The following is a 17,983-nucleotide window of genomic DNA, read 5'->3' on the forward strand; positions in this document are numbered from 1 at the left end:
GAATCTGCCCCTAAGCTATGGAGAAACGCTTTAGATACACATGAAGCCACTTTGGTTTGTGTGTTTGACCCAGAATAACTAAACCCAGATAACCCACTTATCCCATTTAACACAGAAAATTGCATCCCATCTAATTAAAGAGTTCACCATTTGTTAACAATGGTGCTTTGGTATGCTAAAGAAAAGTTTAAATGCATTAAATAAATTAAGATAACACAGTTTCTTCAGTTTATCTCGAGTCATGATTCATTTAACACACAAATCCAAGTGGCTTCATCTGTACTTGCAATTGAACCTTGACTTTAAGGCCCAACTTATCTCCCTTACAGTGGAATATGTCAACCTCTGGCAGAATCTGTTCTTCAAGATCCCCTACTAGAAAGCTGAAATCATGACTCATTCCTATGAAATCTGACAATTCTAACTATGAAAAATGGTCATATTCATGTTACACAGGCAGGTGCTCATTTTTTAGGTCAAAAACCATCTGCACTCTCCTAGATTTGAAATACAAGTTAAAGGGATCCTGTCATCAGAAAACATGTTTTTTTCAAAACGCATCAGTTAATAGTGCTACTCCAGTAGACTTCTGCACTGAAATCCATTCCTCAAAAGAGCAAACAGATTTTTTTTATATTCAATTTTGAAATCTGTCATGGGGCTAGACATTTTGTCAATTACTCAGCTGCCCCTGGTCATGTGACTTGTGCCTGCACTTTAGGAGAGAAATGCTTTCTGGCAGGCTGCTGTTTTTCCTTCTCAATGTAACTGAATGTGTCTCAGTGGGACATGGGTTTTTACTATTAAGTGTTGTTCTTAGATCTACCAGGCAGTTGTTATCTTGTGTTAGGGAGCTGCTATCTGGTTACCTTCCCATTATTCTTTTGTTTGGCTGCTGGGGGGGGAAAGGGAGGGAGTGATATCACTCCAACTTGCAGTACAGCAGTAAAGAGTTATTGAAGTTTATCATAGCACAAGTCACATGACTTGGGGCAGCTGGGAATTTGACAATATGTCTAGCCCCATGTCAGATTTCAAAATTGAATATATAAAAAATCTGTTTGCTCTTTAGAGAAATGGATTTCAGTGCAGAATTTTGCCAGAGCAGCACTATTAACTGATTAATTTTGAAAAAAATGTTTTTGCCCTGACAGTATCCCTTTAAATACATGCCAAATAATGTCTTGCATGACATTAGGAAGTGTTGTTTAACAAATGTTTTCTAGCATATTAGTATTAACCTAACTAATTCTCCTGCAAAGCTTTTTCAAGCAAAACTCCTTCCTAACTTGGCCACATTGATCCAAGAAACCAAAGCTTGGATTACACACCTAACTCCTGGTGACTTAGAATATATACTATTAGGATGCTCAGACTTCAAAAAATTTTGTATACCTATTGTGATCCATACAGGCAGGCCTTTCTAATAAGATTCACATGGTAGTGGAAAAATCGGTAGTACCAAATATTATATTACTTAGATCTCATAAAAGAGACAGTATGTACTACCACTTTGCCAGCACACTAGAACAAATATCTCAACTGCACCTGTAACAGATAAAAAAAATGATTAAAAATTCAACAGGCAGCATTAGATCCCATTAACTACAATCCCTTTGTGGCTCCCAAACCTAATAAAATGCTTATTGACTTGCCTTACAGATATATTAGATACAATAAATCATTATGTTGATCTGCCAATTAATTGTTTTGTTCATTACCTAAGAATTCTCAACATTATTATATACTTTATATTTCTCCATTTATTAATCTTAAGAACTGGCCAGACTATACTGCATTTCTTTCAAATCTTTATGATATAGAAAACATGCATTCCTTCATCTCAAATATAATCTTCTCAATACTCAGTTTCATCAATTCTTGCAAATTGGACATCTTATGAGCTCCATCAAACAGAGGAGCTGGAATACAATAGCCAACTTTAAGTCTGTGTGCCATAAATTCCGCAGGAAAGCCAACAATATCAGTAAAAGATATAAAATCCTTAACCATCAAAGTGGGAAAAATATTTACAAACAACATTCATTATCAATGGGAGAATGCAATAACAGTGCAGTATAAAAATATTCAAAATGCTAACACATAAGGATTTCAGAAATATCAACTAAATATGGTACATGTACCGATTAGAAAAAAATCTACAAATATTCTTCTAAAGCTTGTTGGTGAAATTGGGGTCATGAGGTTTCTTTATGAGGTCTGTCCTGTAATGTTTGGCTGGTGCGACACGTTTCACAGAGGGTGTTATTTGATATAATGGATTTCTCCATTTAAATAGCATGAAATAGCATGAGGTACCTTAAAATAATCATCATAAACTTTGGTATAATATTGTTTTACAAATTGCATGGGGTAATATTAATGCTAGTGAAAAAAATATTTGTCCTGCTATTAGGAAAAATCTTTTTATGTAGGAAAAATTAAAATGTATTTTTCCCCGCATACATTTCTGATACATGGCCTTCTACATGTAGATATGTAAAATGTAATAAAGTATGATGGTTTTCACCATTTTAATGAAGGTAAGCTTTTTGTGAATGAAAAAAATGTTAAAATATATTTTGTCCTGATAAAAATATTCAGACATAGATAAAAATGTAATTTAAATGTTAGAAAATCAGCCCTTAATATTAACAGATATCATGGTAGATATATCTCCCATGCACAAATAAGTGGAGAGTTCTGTTGCTCTGATTTATAAGAGAGATGTTTTAATTCTATAGCTTTATAGTAAGCCATGGATTGCATTTGTCTTCATGTGTAACTAAATAAAACCATTGTAGTCTTCGGAGCTTATCTGTTATCTTCTATGTAAATGTAAACTATAGCCCAAGTTGAATGCTCATCCTCTTGGCTACACATGAGCTAATTTTTTATTATACTGTAGTTATGTTTCTAAAGCAAACATAATATTTTGACCAGTGCATGTAAATGTACATTATTTTTAAATTAATATATTTATTTTAAGGGTGATGTCCTTTAATGAAAGGAATTTAAAAAAGCCCTATGGTTTAGAGTCCCTCTTTAGTGCTCCCTTTGTGGGTGTAAGTTATTTCATCTCCTATTCAAAAACATTTATCTAATCACACTTATCTCATTCAGTAAGGTACTGTAAAATATTGGTGTTCAAACTGACTCTAAAGACATATATGTACCAATGTCGGTTATCAGAACACGTAAATACTGTATGTGAGTGTTATATATTATCCATGCCATCTTGTGAATAAAGAATGCCACCAGTATTTGAGCAACTGTTACAGCTAAATGACAAAGTTCTCGAAAAATAAAAATCATGTAGAATGCATAATTCTGGTTACTTGGTAGCTATTTAGGTGGCATCTTTTATATCATTATAACGGACGGCAATACCAGTTTAGTGGCCATTATCTCGATGACAGTACAGAGTACAGTTTCAACCTGTTTCATTATGTTTACCTTTTTGCATTTGGTTTTTCAAATGTCCTTTAGATTTGTTTTTAAAGGACTAAAGTTAGCTTGAGTATTTGTGGGCCATCAGTATACATTTTTATAGAGTGTCAGAATTGTGAAGTTTCCCTTTGCAAATGATTAAACATGCAGTTTAGTAGGTCTTTTTGCACTTTGACAAAAATAATATAAATGCAAGTTATATACTAAATGGCAGTGTGTTAGGAGTTTCCTTAAATGAGAAGGATCTTGGGATTTTTGTAGATAACTAGTTGTCTAATTCTGGGCAGTGTCATTCTGTGGCTAATAAAGCAAATAAAGTTCTGTCTTGCATAAAAAAGGGCATTAACTCAAGGGATGAAAACATAATTATGCCTCTTTATAGGTCCCTGGTGAGGCCTCATCTGGAGTATGCAGTGCAGTTTTGGACTCCAGTCCTTAAGAGGGATATAAATGAGCTGGAGAGAGTGCAGAGACTAAGTGCAACTAAATTGGTTAGAGGGATGGAAGACTTAAATTATGAGGGTAGACTGTCAAGGTTGGGGTTGTTTTCTCTGGAAAAAAGGTGCTTGTGAGGGGACATAATTACACCTCACAAGTACATTAGAGGACTTTACCCATAAAGTTGATCACTGTACCAGAGGCCTCCCCTTTAGACTAGAAGAAAATAAATTTAATTTGAAGCAACGTAGGGGGTTCTTCACAGTCAGGACAGTGAGGTTGTGGAATGCACTGCCCGGTGATGTTGTGATGGCTGATTCAGTGAAAGGGGACTCGTCACCAAAAAATATTATTTCAAATCCTATTTTATCATGTTAGTCAAGAAAAATGAACTTAAATTACACTGTATAAATTATTTGAATCTTGTTTCCATCAGTCTGGGAACTCCTAATTATAGCAAGCAGGCAGGAGACATTTTGTGGACACTGTTATTAAGGCAAGTCTTGTATCATCTCAGAATCTTGTTTGTGCACCAGAATGTGGGACCTGATGTCCATCCCCATGCCCTGGCTACACAATTAAATGGTTAAGAGAACTGGGGGAATGTAGGGAGAGCAGTGACACCTAGGAAGTGCCTAATGGAAAGTTAAAGTAATTGCTTGCCCCCGCCTCTATGCCTAGGCATAGAAGAGGGGCAGGCAATATTTGATTGACAGCTGAGATTTTTAAATGAGTTTACAACAGCTATGAATGCTTTAATAAAAAAAAGAAATTGGATTTCGTATTTAATTTGAAAAGGACTTTTATTATACAGATTTTTATGTCCTGGTGACGGGTCCACTTTAATGTCTATAAAAATGGCTTGGATGATTTTTTGGATAGACATAATATCAAAGGCTATTGTGATACTAAACTCTATAGTCAGTATAGGTATGGGTATATAGAATTTATGTGAAAGTATGGAGGGGTGTGTGTATGGATGCTGGGTTTTCATTTGGAGTTGAACTTGATTGACTTTGTCTTTTTTCAACCCAATTTAACTATGTAACTAACTATGTAACTATGTAAGGTCAGGATATGAAAATGTATTATATAAAATGTAAACATTTTTATTGTGCAAAATTTATATTTGTATTAAGGCAGCTGATATGTCAAGGATAATCACCCTTGAACACGAGCAAATGTAGAAAAAATAGAAGCCAACAAAAGATAACAAAAATTATTCGACTCACAGATAGAAAACTTGCTGCTGATGTCTTTCCCTGGAAACAATTTAAATCCTCTAGATTTAAAATCTATGGACTTTTTCACTAGTTAGAGAAACAAACAAAAACATGTATAAGGTAAATGCAAATGAACAGTTTTGATTTAGTCAATATGAAACAACACCAGTAAAACAGACTTAGAAGCACAGTTCCCAATACATTGGGACTGTCAATGGTAACATGTCTAAAAGAAGAGGCATTTGTTAGGATGGCAGAAGTTGTTTTCCTTTACCAGTGAGATTCATTTGACAGTTCCAGTTTAACTATTACAGTATATGGGATATGTGCTTGTCAAGCCAGTTTAACTGTAACAAGGTATACTGATTTATGAATGGCTGACCTCTTTTAAAAGAGGATTTTGTTGATGTGTATAATACAGTCATACTTGTTTTGTACATAGTAGGCTATCTTACAAAGTGAAAATTAATATTTTTTAGATGTCTGTACATTCTTAAAGCCATTACAGTTTTACAGATTTAAAGAAATAAAGAAAGGCACACATACATTTTCCTTAAACTTGCACCATTCAGCAATTTCACATATAGATTATAAAATGCACACAAAAACAGAAAAAAAATAAAATGCTGTTCTGTTTAAATTGCACATCTTTTAGATAATGCATTGAAAACTATTTAATAAATATAAGTTAAAAGCAGAATATGGAAACGTGAAAACAATTAACATGGTGATGGAGTATTTAATATTTGTAAAGTTTAGAGCCAACAAAAATATTCCATATCTTCAAATCTAATGGTAATATAACCTGTTTCATGATTGGTTAATAGAATGTAAATGCGAAATGTAGTCATTAGAGCTGTGTAAAAAGCATGCTAATCATGATACTTCTTATAATGCTACTGTACAAGCAAAAGAACATTGTTAACTGGCCACTTACACAAGAATAAAACAAAAAAATACCAATAGCCACATACACTGAAGAAAATCCTGTAAAGCATCAACTTGAAATGCAAGCAAACAATTAAATTTAAAAGGTTATTATAAGTAATGTTAAAAATAAAATATATTCTCATGTGTTTTGAACTAAATAAAAGTATAAAATTATAAAGGAAATCGCACAGAGGTTTTTTTTTCTGGAACTCAATCACAAAAAAACCCTTTGGTCTCAAGTTTTTCACAATTTTTCCCCAGCTGCTTGCATATTTATGAAGAAGTTGTTTAAAAAAAATTGACATTTTAAAAAAACATGAATTATAAATGTAGCTGGATGTTAAAAATGGACATCTCACATACTTGATTAGCCACATCTTTTCATTCAGATTTATATATACTCTGTCACGTTTGGCACCCTATATCCAGAACCCAAGCTAAGCTCCCTGGTCTTGGCTCTCACTTCTGCCTTTAACCGCCGCCTTTCACCTCGGGAGGAGCCCTTGGCTAATTGGATGCCGCCAGGTCTTAACAGAGAGAGGAGCAAAGCTAACGGTTCTGGACTAGCAAAGGGGCACGATCGTCTCACCAGGACACTGAAGGAAGAACACCACCAGAAACAGGCAGGCTGGGCCAGCACAAGCAGTTAGAATAGTCAGACAGGCCAGAACCAGGATACAGATCGCAGAATAGTTGGAGTACAGGCAAAGGTTTCAGGATTGGAGAGATCAACGTAGTTTCAGACAGGCAAGGTCAGGATTGGAGAGGTCAGAGTAGTAAGTAGGCAGGCAAGGGTCAAACACAGTAGATAAAACAGGAAATCACCAGCAATAAACACCCAGGAACAAGCTAATTGAACCTAACAACGGGCAATAAGCTGAATACTGAATTCCCCTTTTAACCGTTTGAATTTGGCGCCATTGTGCGCTGACGTCACACGCCAGTGTCACTGCGCCTTTAAGAAACGAGTGTGCGCAGCGCGCCTTAGAGGAAACCGGCACCAGGAAGGAAGGAGGAGCTGCGCAGCAGGCGTCCATGCCGAAGGAGTGGTGGTAGACCCCGCTGCCCACTAGTCCACCAGGGACTTCACATAACTTTGAAATTCGACCTTTGATATATAACCCCCTTGGTGTAATTGTAGCTGTTCATCCAAAGATATAAACAGACTGGATAAAGATCTGATTTAGTCTATATACAGTAATAGGTTTAAGCTGACCTGAAACTCTATGGGACTGCTCCTTTGCTTAGGGTTAAGACCATTGACCATGGGTAGATCTGTCTCATTAGTGTACATAAATATTTTTTCACTTTCTTTACCACCAGTTTAAATTATATTTAAAAACCTACTGTAACAATAGTATAAATAGAATAATATTATAAAATAAAAAACATACATCTATTATATAAATTAGCATTCCACAAGACTGAGCAGTGAGTATTTCTGGCTCAGAAATTACTAAAAAATCAACAAGCACATTCAAAAGTCAAGAGAGTGTCAAGAGTGAGTTTATTGTCATTTCATCCATATACGTTTGTACAGTATGCAGTGAAACAAAACAACGTTCCTCTAGGACCATGGTGCTACACAACACCACATAGATGTACCAGACAACAGACAAAAAGTTCAAGTGCAAAAATATGCAATTCCTGCAAGACAATACAGTGCACACTTAGCAGATGTAATATGTAAAAAAAGACCTAACTAAAATTAGAAGAATGCTGGTATTTTGCCAAATGGCAATCAGGCTACTTATTTATTAATCCATGCAGAAGAAATGTAAAAAACTATTTAAAACCTTGGAACAAAGAGAAACTATTTCATATGCACCCATGTATGACAAGATAATGTGGTCCACTCAGCTGAAAATGAAGACATTTACAGTGCCAAATTAATTCTGCTAAGCCTTAAAGAAATTAAAATTTGTTTACATACAGTAAGAATATTTTGCAAAACAAAAGAAATGAAAGCCATTCTGTTTTGTTATATATATGCATATGCCACATTTTTAAGAATAAAGGTCATCATAGAAGTTTCAAAAACATAAAAAAGTATTGGCTGAAATTCCAATTGATTAAACAATTTGTGCACAGGATATCACCCCCTTTACAAAAAAAACACTGCAGTGAAAGACTTTATTATAAGAATTCCCCTGAAGAAGCCAAACCATCTAAAAGTAAGGAGCCTTTATAGAAAAACATATTTTGTTGTTCATTCCCCCCACTATAATTATGTCAAGGAAAGTAAATAAAGGAAGTACAATGAAGGTGGTAAGTTATTCATACAAGTGGTCACACAAAAAGTGACAAAATGTGGAACAAAACAATGTTGCCCAAGACTTTTAACCTGATATGGTCTGGATGCTTTTTTCTCCAACATTAGTGTGTTGCCTAAAAAATTCTGCTAGCACAAGGCATATTTTTGCATTGCACAAGCAACCAATCCCAATGATCCTGTGAATCACAGACCTATTACATTTAACTTAATATTAAAAACAAAAAGAAGGAAGTGGGACATACTTTTACAATTATTATTATTACATGGCATATGTGTTGCCATCAGTATCAGTATAAAAACATAATTATAAAGATTGTTCATTTGGTTCAGTACTCAATCACCCAATTATTGCTCCAAGGGTTTAAATGTGTCACTTGGGGCTCAGTAACCCAAGGGATAAGATATGACTTCAATGGTAGTATGTTATTTAGCAAGCAATTTTGATGAGGTGAGATCCACAGACTTTAATGGTGGTAAAAGGAAAAGTTCTAAAATTGCTATTTTAAATAACACCAGGGGTCAGATTTACTAAGCTCAAGTGAATTATTTGAATGAAAAAATATTCAATTTCGAAGTTTTTTGGGTACTTCGACCATTGAATTGGTCAAATTCAATCAAATTCGATCGAATTGAATGATTCGAATGATTTGAAGTAAAAATTATTCGACTAAACGACCTTTCAATAATCAAAGTACTGTCTCTTAAAAAAAAACTTCGACTTCATATTTCGCCACTTTAAACCTACCGAAGTTCAATGTTAGCCTATGGGGACCTTCCCCAGCACTTTTCAAAATTGTTTTGGGAGTGAATAAATATCCTTCGATCGATCGCTTAAAATCATTTGAATCGTTCAATCGAACAATTTTTATTCGATCGTTCGATTGAAGCTTTTGTGCTAAAATCCTTCGAATTCGATATTCAAATTCAAAGGATTTTACTTCGAGGGTCAAATTCGAGGGTTTTTTAACCCTTGAAATTCGACCCTTGATAAATCTGCCCTTAGTAGTATAATACTGATAGTATGTAAACACAACCCTGACTATAAAAATGTTGCATAGCATGTGTCTGAGTAAAAGGAAAAATAAGCTTGAGAGTATTTTTTAATACTTATTAATAAAGTTCATCTAAGATGTCAAACCTTGTATGGAAAAGCAGACTTAAACTATCAAATGTAGTCAAGGTGGCCATACAACTTACAAATCTTGCTTGATATCTATCCAAATAACATACAGACAGAACAGACTTATATCATTAGAATGGTTATACAATGTTTTTCCTTTTCTTTCTATCAACTAACTATTTTTGTTATCCTAGCTGATAACACAAACTATTGAAACTGCATGAAGAGAAGAGGATCTGAGTCTCCACAACATGGTGCATAGGCAGATATAATTTACAAACCTTTTCCTGGTACGTAGATATTGGCCTGCATAGTGCTGCCAGTACACATATTGAAACCATATGATTTAATTGGAACTTGCATGGCCAGCATAAACTAGAAAACACTTTAAGGGGCCGATTCACTAAATTCAAGTGAATGATTCGAAGTAAAAAAACTTTGAATTTCGAAGTATTTTTTGGGCTACTTCGACCATCGAATGGGCTACTTCGACCTTCGACTATGACTACGACTTCGAATCGAAGGATTCCAACTAAAAATCGTTAGACTATTCGACCATTCGATAGTCAAAGTACTGTCTCTTTAAAAAAAACTTCGACCCCCTAGTTCGGCAGCTAAAAGCTACCGAAGTCAATGTTAGCCTATGGGGAAGGTCCCCATAGGCTTTCCTAAGTTTTTTTGATCGAAGGATATTCCTTCGATCGTTGGATTAAAATCCTTCGAATCGTTCGATTCTTAGGATTTAATCGTTCGATCGAAGGAATAATCCTTCGATCGTACGATCGCAGAATTTGCGCTAAATCCTTCGACTTCGATATTCGAAGTCGAAGGATTTCAATTCCTAGTCGAATATCGAGGGTTAATTAACCCTCGATATTCGACCCTTAATGAATCAGCCCCTAGGTCTTGCTGAAAAATGTTTGTTCTTAATTTTACATTTAATTTTGCACACAAAATGAGTGGGAAGGTTGGTATAAAATGTAATGCCCTATTTATAAATCTGTAGTACTTGTGTCAAACATCCTCTCTCTACATCTGGTTACTTTATTAACAAAAGTGCAAATGCTAGAGCTACACTACAATTTATGCTATAAATAAACAATGTGATGTCCTTTCCAAGTGTATTGACAGAAATCAGTGCAAGTAAGTAAAATTGCAGAAGAACTAACATATTTAATGCCATTTTACTAGCCATATGGATCTCTACAAAGGCGTTTTAGACCTGTTCTGGTTTCTATTCATGTTTACTTATTTTGCTTTCACTTCACAATTTTTTTTAATATGCCAGCTCTTTTGGTGATGGGCATTTCTGTTTTCTCTTTATGATTACTTTCTTGCAAAAATAAGCCTTATTAATAAATAAATAAAGATCTATAAATAGTATGTAAAATATATCCTGATAAATGGTGCTTAGTGATGTCCTATAGACTTCAACGCATTTTGGCGAATTTTTGCCATTTTGCAAAGTTTCAGCAAAGCAAATGGGTCAAATTCACTCATCACTACTTAATGATGCTATTTGTTTCACATGTCACTGAAATGTGTATTATAAAATACATAAACATAAAAAAGAAAATACCCAGTGTTCAATATGAGAATATTTTGATAAACAATCTCTATGAAACTACTTGGCCTTCTGTCTCTTCAGCTTTATATGGTTATGGAACTCATATATACTAATCCTTATGCATTATTCAAAATATTTAACAATGGGAACAAAAAGTACATGTAACTGAGAAATGTGACTATGGACAAACAATATCTTGTACAATATCATGCCAGACATTCTCTGTGAATTTCAGCATTTTGCCACAAGTGAATTAATCTGCAAACTGCTGCTACAATTCACCAGCAAAACATTTGCTGCATCAAAACAAAATTGGTTTGAGTCAAGTTTGTCACGTGCATAAAAATTGACGTACATCGAAATTATTCGAAGGGCAATTGACTGTAACGCATTTGGACCAAATACTCGTGCGTATAAAAATTGTCGCTCAAAATTATTTTGACACCCATTGAATTTTTTACCATTTTGCAAACTTTGCGGTAAAGATTTGTGGCACAGATTCACCCATCACCAATTACTATTCCTATATTTGCTATATTTGCTACATTACATGCATTAGTAATTCCTTATGGTTATAATAGAAAATTAAGTAAATACTAAAACAGTAAAAAAAAATTAGAAAGCATTTTAATGGTCTCTAATTTCCCATTTTAACAAATTGCATGAAAACAGTCTAATGAAAAGCTACTTATTTACTGTGTGCTTACTGAAGCACAATACATTTCCCTTTAAGAGTAAATTTATTCTTGTATGACTAGTGAAAGATTTATAAAGCATTATACTAAGGTCCAGCTATGTCTAGACTTTCCTCTCTCCCTGAGAACATGATGTCATAAAAACATACTAGTTAAGCTATAAAAGCTTCTTATTAGAAATGTCCTTTTTGAAAAGCACTTTATGCAACAAAGGTTTAAAACCTATATGCAGAATAAATACAGTGAACTACAAATAAGCCTTTATGTAGATAATTTACAGGGAAAATTAACAGGTCCAAAATAGTACAAGATAATATAAAATGCCATTTGACAGTACACTGCTTTCTTCAATTACCTTTTTTCACTCTCAACTGGTTTGGGTCCAGTGGCGGAACTACCGGGGGAGCGGGGGGTGCAAGCGGGCCAGGGCCCGCACCCCCTCAGGGCCCCCCGGCAGCCCGCGCAGTCCACGCGCCTCTGTACGGCGCATATTCCCGGCCAGTTTCCAGGTGTACGGAGGGGGACGGGGTCCAGCTGCGCGTCCTGCGCCAGGGCCCGACCCCCTCTAGTTACGCTTCTGGTTGGGTCACTACTGTGATCATAAAAAAAACAGTATCCTATTTATTTTTCTCTGCAACCAGTTGCTCTAAGAATAACTGTTTTATTACTATTTTATGAAAACCACTCTGACCAAATCAGCACAGACCCCCCCCCCCCCAGTTATCAATATTATTATCGTATTAGTCATTAGTCTGTATTGAACAAAACCCAGCAGAGATCAGGGTATCTTTAAAATTTCAATGGGACATCTACCATTGACTTCTACATGAACTGGGCAGGTCTGAGTTAACACCATTGGGATTTCATAAATCTCTAAAAATCTGAGGGTTTTTTGTACTAAAAAATTGTCTGACCAGAAAAAAATTGGACTTTAATAAATAACCCCCTAAGTATATATACACCAACCATTTAAAAAGAAAAATCTGTAAATTAGTGTAAATTAGTGTTTGTACTAATTTTCTCAAAATACAGATGCAGCCACTTTGGTTTGTCTGTTTGACACAGAATAACTAAACACAGATATCCCATTTATCTCATTTAACACAGAAAACTGTGTCACAACATCCCATCTAATTAAAGCATTCACCATTGTGAACAATGGTGCTTTGGTATGCTAATGAAAAGGTTAAATGCATTAAATGAGTTAAGATGACTTTAGATAACCCAGTTTCTTCAATTAACCCTGAGTCATGACGCATTTAACTCACAAATCCAAGTGGCTTCATCTGTAATTTATAAAGCATCTCCCTATGCTGTACTCCAAGCCAATGATATTTAGCATTTAATTGTCATATTGTATGGGTATACTGAAAAGATATTGCAAAATGTAAAATAAAATATGCAGTGATGATGTTATTCCATTTTCAGCATTAACTGATGATCTTAACAGAATTCAGAAATGAAAGGCAAATTGACACTGCTAAGCGGATTAGTAAATGATATGCAGTGAAAGCACTAATTCAGTAAAGTGCTTAGATGAAGGAGAGAAAAGACACAAAAAATCCTGCTTGCCAAAGCTCTATCTTACTCAGCAAAAAACAAATGAATTAGAATGATTGCTGTTTTCTTATTAAAAAAACACTCTCTGATATATGTAATGCTCTGCAAGGTCAACTTTTTTTTACTCACGTATATTTTTAATCAGCAATGCACTATGATTATGACAACTGACTGTCCTAGATGATGATGTTAAATATTATTACTGCCCGTGTCTTAGGGAGAAAGAGTGTTTACTGAAAATCAGCATCAGCAGTGTTTACTGAAAATGTTGTAAACTCATTGCAGAGTTTCAATGAGCCAATAAAAATTCAGTACTATTGTTTCAACAGATAGCAAGTGTCAGGGGTTTATGTGTTATTGAAACCTCTGCATTGAATTTAGCTGGCATCTTCCCAGGCATTTAAATGTGATTCTAATAGCACTAGCACAACCAGTTTAATGGGTCTGTTTCCCAGAACCTTTCAATGCCCAAATTATTACTACAGTTACTTTAACCCAGTTAATGTTACTATCCAGACACTACTTTAGATGTTCACATTTGTGTAACTTATCTAGTGAGTTTTAAAATAAATCTTTTGCAAATAATTTAGAAATAAAATTTTTTAATTGAACCATAAAAGTAAGATTATGGGGCAGATTTATTATGGTTCTAATGGTAAATTTGAATTTTCAAATTTTGTTTTGGTCAAAATCTAATTTAAAGCCACTTACTCGAATTTGAATTTGAATGTGAGATTTATCACACCTTGATCCTGGAAATTCACTATTCACCACCTAAAACCTGCCGAGTTCATGTAGAAGTCAATGGTCCGTTGAACCATTTGAAGATGTTAATTCCCTTCCTGACATTCAAGTTTTTTTTGGAGGAAAACTCGATTCAAATTTGATTCGAATTAGATTCAAATTTCCGGGTAGCTCCTATTCAGTCGAATATTAGACGTTCAAGTTTTTTCATAAATAACCTCCCATTCGAGTTGTGAGTACATTCAAATGTATAAGTGTTAAAAAAAAATCACCTAACTTCGAAATTTGACCTTTGATAAATAACCCTCTATATGAGCCAAAATCCATAAGATATTTAGCATACTAATATGGTACAAAGTTACACTGTAACTTAAAGGTCGCTGCAACTCACTCTGTAGTCATGTCAAAATCAAAATCAATAAAAGGAGCTTCATTTTTTTTAGGTCTTGTTGCAGCCTATTTAATAGAAAACGCAAAATGAATAAGTCCATATCAGTCAATTACTTCCAAGTACAGGTAAGGGAGCTATTATCCAGAATGCTCGGGATTTTATGGATATTTCCATAATTTGGATCTTCATACCTTAAATCTACTCAAATATTATTTAAACATTAAATAACCTCAATAGGTTTTTTTTCTTCCAGTAAGGATTAATTACATCTTATTTTGTTTCAAGATACAAGGTACTGTTTTATTATTACAGAGAAAGAGGTAATCATTTTTCAATTATTTGGATGAAATGGATTTTATTGGAGACAGTTTTCCTGTAATTTATAGCTTTCTGGATAAGGGTTTTCAGGATAACAGATCCTATACCTGTACATATATACATATACATATATATATATATATATATATATATATATATATATATATATATATATATATATATATATATATATATATATATATATATATATATATATATATATATATATATATATATATAAAAAAGGAAATACATACATTTCTAAATACATTTTGAAACATGCTATTTTATAGATATATGAGGGTTTCATTTTAAAATATGTGTTTTATGTTTTAGCTAGAAACATTTTTTTGTGACATTAAAAATCGTTTTCATGAATTAATTTTTAATAGTGTATGTTGTTATTTCTTTTGTTTCTATTTATTTCTATTTCTATGTTTTACTTTTATTCCATTGCAATGATTTGCAAAGTCTATCACAGAGAATAATAACTTGATTTTTAAAAAGAGAGATACAGTCTCCATTATAAAGCACCACAGGACTGCTGGGTATCAAAAAATACACTCAGATATTCTATATGTCATGTCATTAATATGTCTACTGCCAACATTATATAAGATGGAGAGGGAATCAATTAGTAACTGTAGCAATATTTGTAACACTGATCTATGAGAAATATTGAAATAAATCAATAGTATATGTAAAGGAGACAGCATGTGTCTAATTTATGTATGACACCAGAATGTCAACCAAACTTAATTATATCACTCATGAGCAAGTCCAAAAAATATCAGTATTAATGCCTTTGGGAATTGTAGAATAAGATATTATCGATCAGTAACACGAGTTCCTTTCTACATTCATTAGATTTCTGCACAATAAATGCAACATACAGCATCAAATTAAGGGACTCCATTAAAGGTCCATTTGAGTATAATGAACTATAATTTAAGGAAAGGTTTGATATTTTATTTTATTCATATGTCTGCCGCAGGGTACACAAAGGTTAGGTAAGAGGTTAATTTTTATTGCTGAAGCCAAACAAATTGCTGAAACAAAAATGTTACCAAGACCAAGGCAAAAAAAAAAAAAAAAACAGCCATTGACTTTAATGCATTTGGAGTGAGAAAAAAATGTGCATTGACTTTAAATGCATTTGGACAAAAAGTTGCAAAGATAAAAAACAAGTTGCTGCGACAAAAAAGGTGCAATAAAAACACCCATGGACTTTATTGCATTTGGAGTGGAAAAAAAGTTGCTTGCTTAAAAAAAAGTTTAGCACACATCGGTTCACAAATATTTAAAGGAATTGTTCAGTGTAAAAATAAAAACTGGGTAAATAGATAGGCAGTGCAAAATAAAAAAATGTTTCTAATATAGTTAGTTAGCCAAAAATGTAATGTATAAAGGCTGGATTTGATTTGATGTATAACATGTCAGTCAGAACACTACTTCCTGCTTTTCAGCTCACTTGGTTTACACTGACTGGTTACCCTGGTTACCGGGCAGTAACCAATCAGAGACTTGAGGGGGGGCCACATGGGTCATATCTGTTGCTTTTGAATCTGAGCTGAATGCTAAGGGTCAGTTACAAACTCACTGAACAGAAATGTACCATGTGGCCCCCCTTCAAGTCGCTGACTAACTCAGAGTTATAGAGCTGAAAAGCAGGAAGTTGGATTCTGGCTGTTTTATTAGAGATCTGTTCACTCCAGCCTTTATACATTACATTTTTGGCTAACTAACTATATTAGAAACATTTTTTATTTTGCACAGTCCATCTATTTACACAGATTTTATTTTCACACTGAACTATTCTGAACGTGGCAGATTGGCTAATCACTAATTATTACATTTTGTGAATCTAATATTAATTTAGACCATTAATGTCCAACATTTAAACAGAACAACAATGACAATTTAAACTGATCTAGAGTGTTCAGTTCTACAAGTCTTGTTCTAAAAGAAAAATATTGCTTGGAACTCAAGGTTGTATGACCAGGTTCTGAATATTCATTCATATTCTTGCTGCATGGTTGTTATTATATAGTTTCTTCCATAAAAAATAGATCCTGCCTATTTATAAATTCTTAATATCTCGACTATGTATTGAAATTTTGTGTGCTAGCCAATGAGGGGGATAACTACACTGCAATATAGCATGTACTACTGGAAAGCAATAATTTCTTACTAATGCTCCTCAGTCCAACATAGTACAAGTATGGGATCAATTATCCAGAATTCCACTATCCAGAAAGCTCCAAATTATGAAAGGGCGTCTGCCATAGGGTCTATTCTATCCAAATAATCCAACTTTTCTAAAATTATTTCCTTTTTCACTGTAATAATAAAACAGTACCTTGTACTTGATCCAAACTAAGAAATAATTAATCCTATTGGAAGCAAAACCAGCCTATTGGGTTTATTTAATGTTTACATGATTTTATAGTAGACCTAAGGTATGAAGATCCAAATTATGGAAAGATCCATTGAAAGCCCCAGGTCCCAAGCATTCTGGATAACAGGTCCCATACCTGTGGGTTCTAGTTCAAAGGCCCAGAGTGTCTTGTTTAAAAGACTGTTAATTCCAAACAATATATGATACCAAGAATACAAATATAGGGCTTTTCTAGTTCAATCTAATTCAGCTTTGTGACGGTCAGACCATTCATTTTTTTCAGATATGCTGATTGTAGTTTAAAATGCCATTATAGCATGCTACAATGCTACAGTCAGAAAACCATTTTATTTCAACAAAAAGCCTGGAAAATGAGGAAAACTGTTATGAATGAATTCCTTTTTAGCAAAATATTTCTATAGAAGTAGCAGTCTAAATTATGACTTTATTCTTACAATGTGCTATATAAAGTAAAGTAATGTGCAGTTAGTATCAGTGGATAGGAAGATATTATTAGTGTCTTCATTCTTTCTTTTCTTTAAACTGCATATATCTTACATTAAAAATAAATCTGTATGTTTTTCTGTGGTTAACACATTACAAAGACTCTATTTCACACATTTAGCTGTATTATATTACTGAAAACAATGTGACAAAAAGTAATGGTAAAATTGTATCATTTTCTGCCTAATAGGGATGGGTGAATTTTTTCGCCTTGTTTCGCAGAAATGATGGGCAACAAAAATATTCAGCTGCGCAACAAAATTTTTTCAACGCCCATAGACTTTAATGGTCGTCTGCAACATTTCGATGGTGGCAAATTTTTGGCAAAACAAAACGGGTCAAATTCGCCATCCCTACTAATTAACACTGT

General features: G+C 33.9%; 1 protein-coding gene across 1 annotated transcript in view; it reads right to left on the reverse strand.

Annotated features, from left to right (window-relative positions):
• LOC108719755 (CUB and sushi domain-containing protein 3-like) overlaps nt 1-17,983 on the reverse strand; it is a 489,518-nt gene that overhangs the window by 366,807 nt on the left and 104,728 nt on the right. Inside the window, exon 5 of the mRNA XM_041567998.1 lies at nt 5,121-5,198. Coding sequence (XP_041423932.1) covers nt 5,121-5,198 — 78 coding nt within the window. The remainder of the gene's footprint in view (nt 1-5,120; nt 5,199-17,983) is intronic.

The sequence above is a fragment of the Xenopus laevis genome, chromosome 6S (genome assembly GCF_017654675.1).
Source record: "Xenopus laevis strain J_2021 chromosome 6S, Xenopus_laevis_v10.1, whole genome shotgun sequence".
NCBI classification, from domain to species: domain Eukaryota; kingdom Metazoa; phylum Chordata; class Amphibia; order Anura; family Pipidae; genus Xenopus; species Xenopus laevis.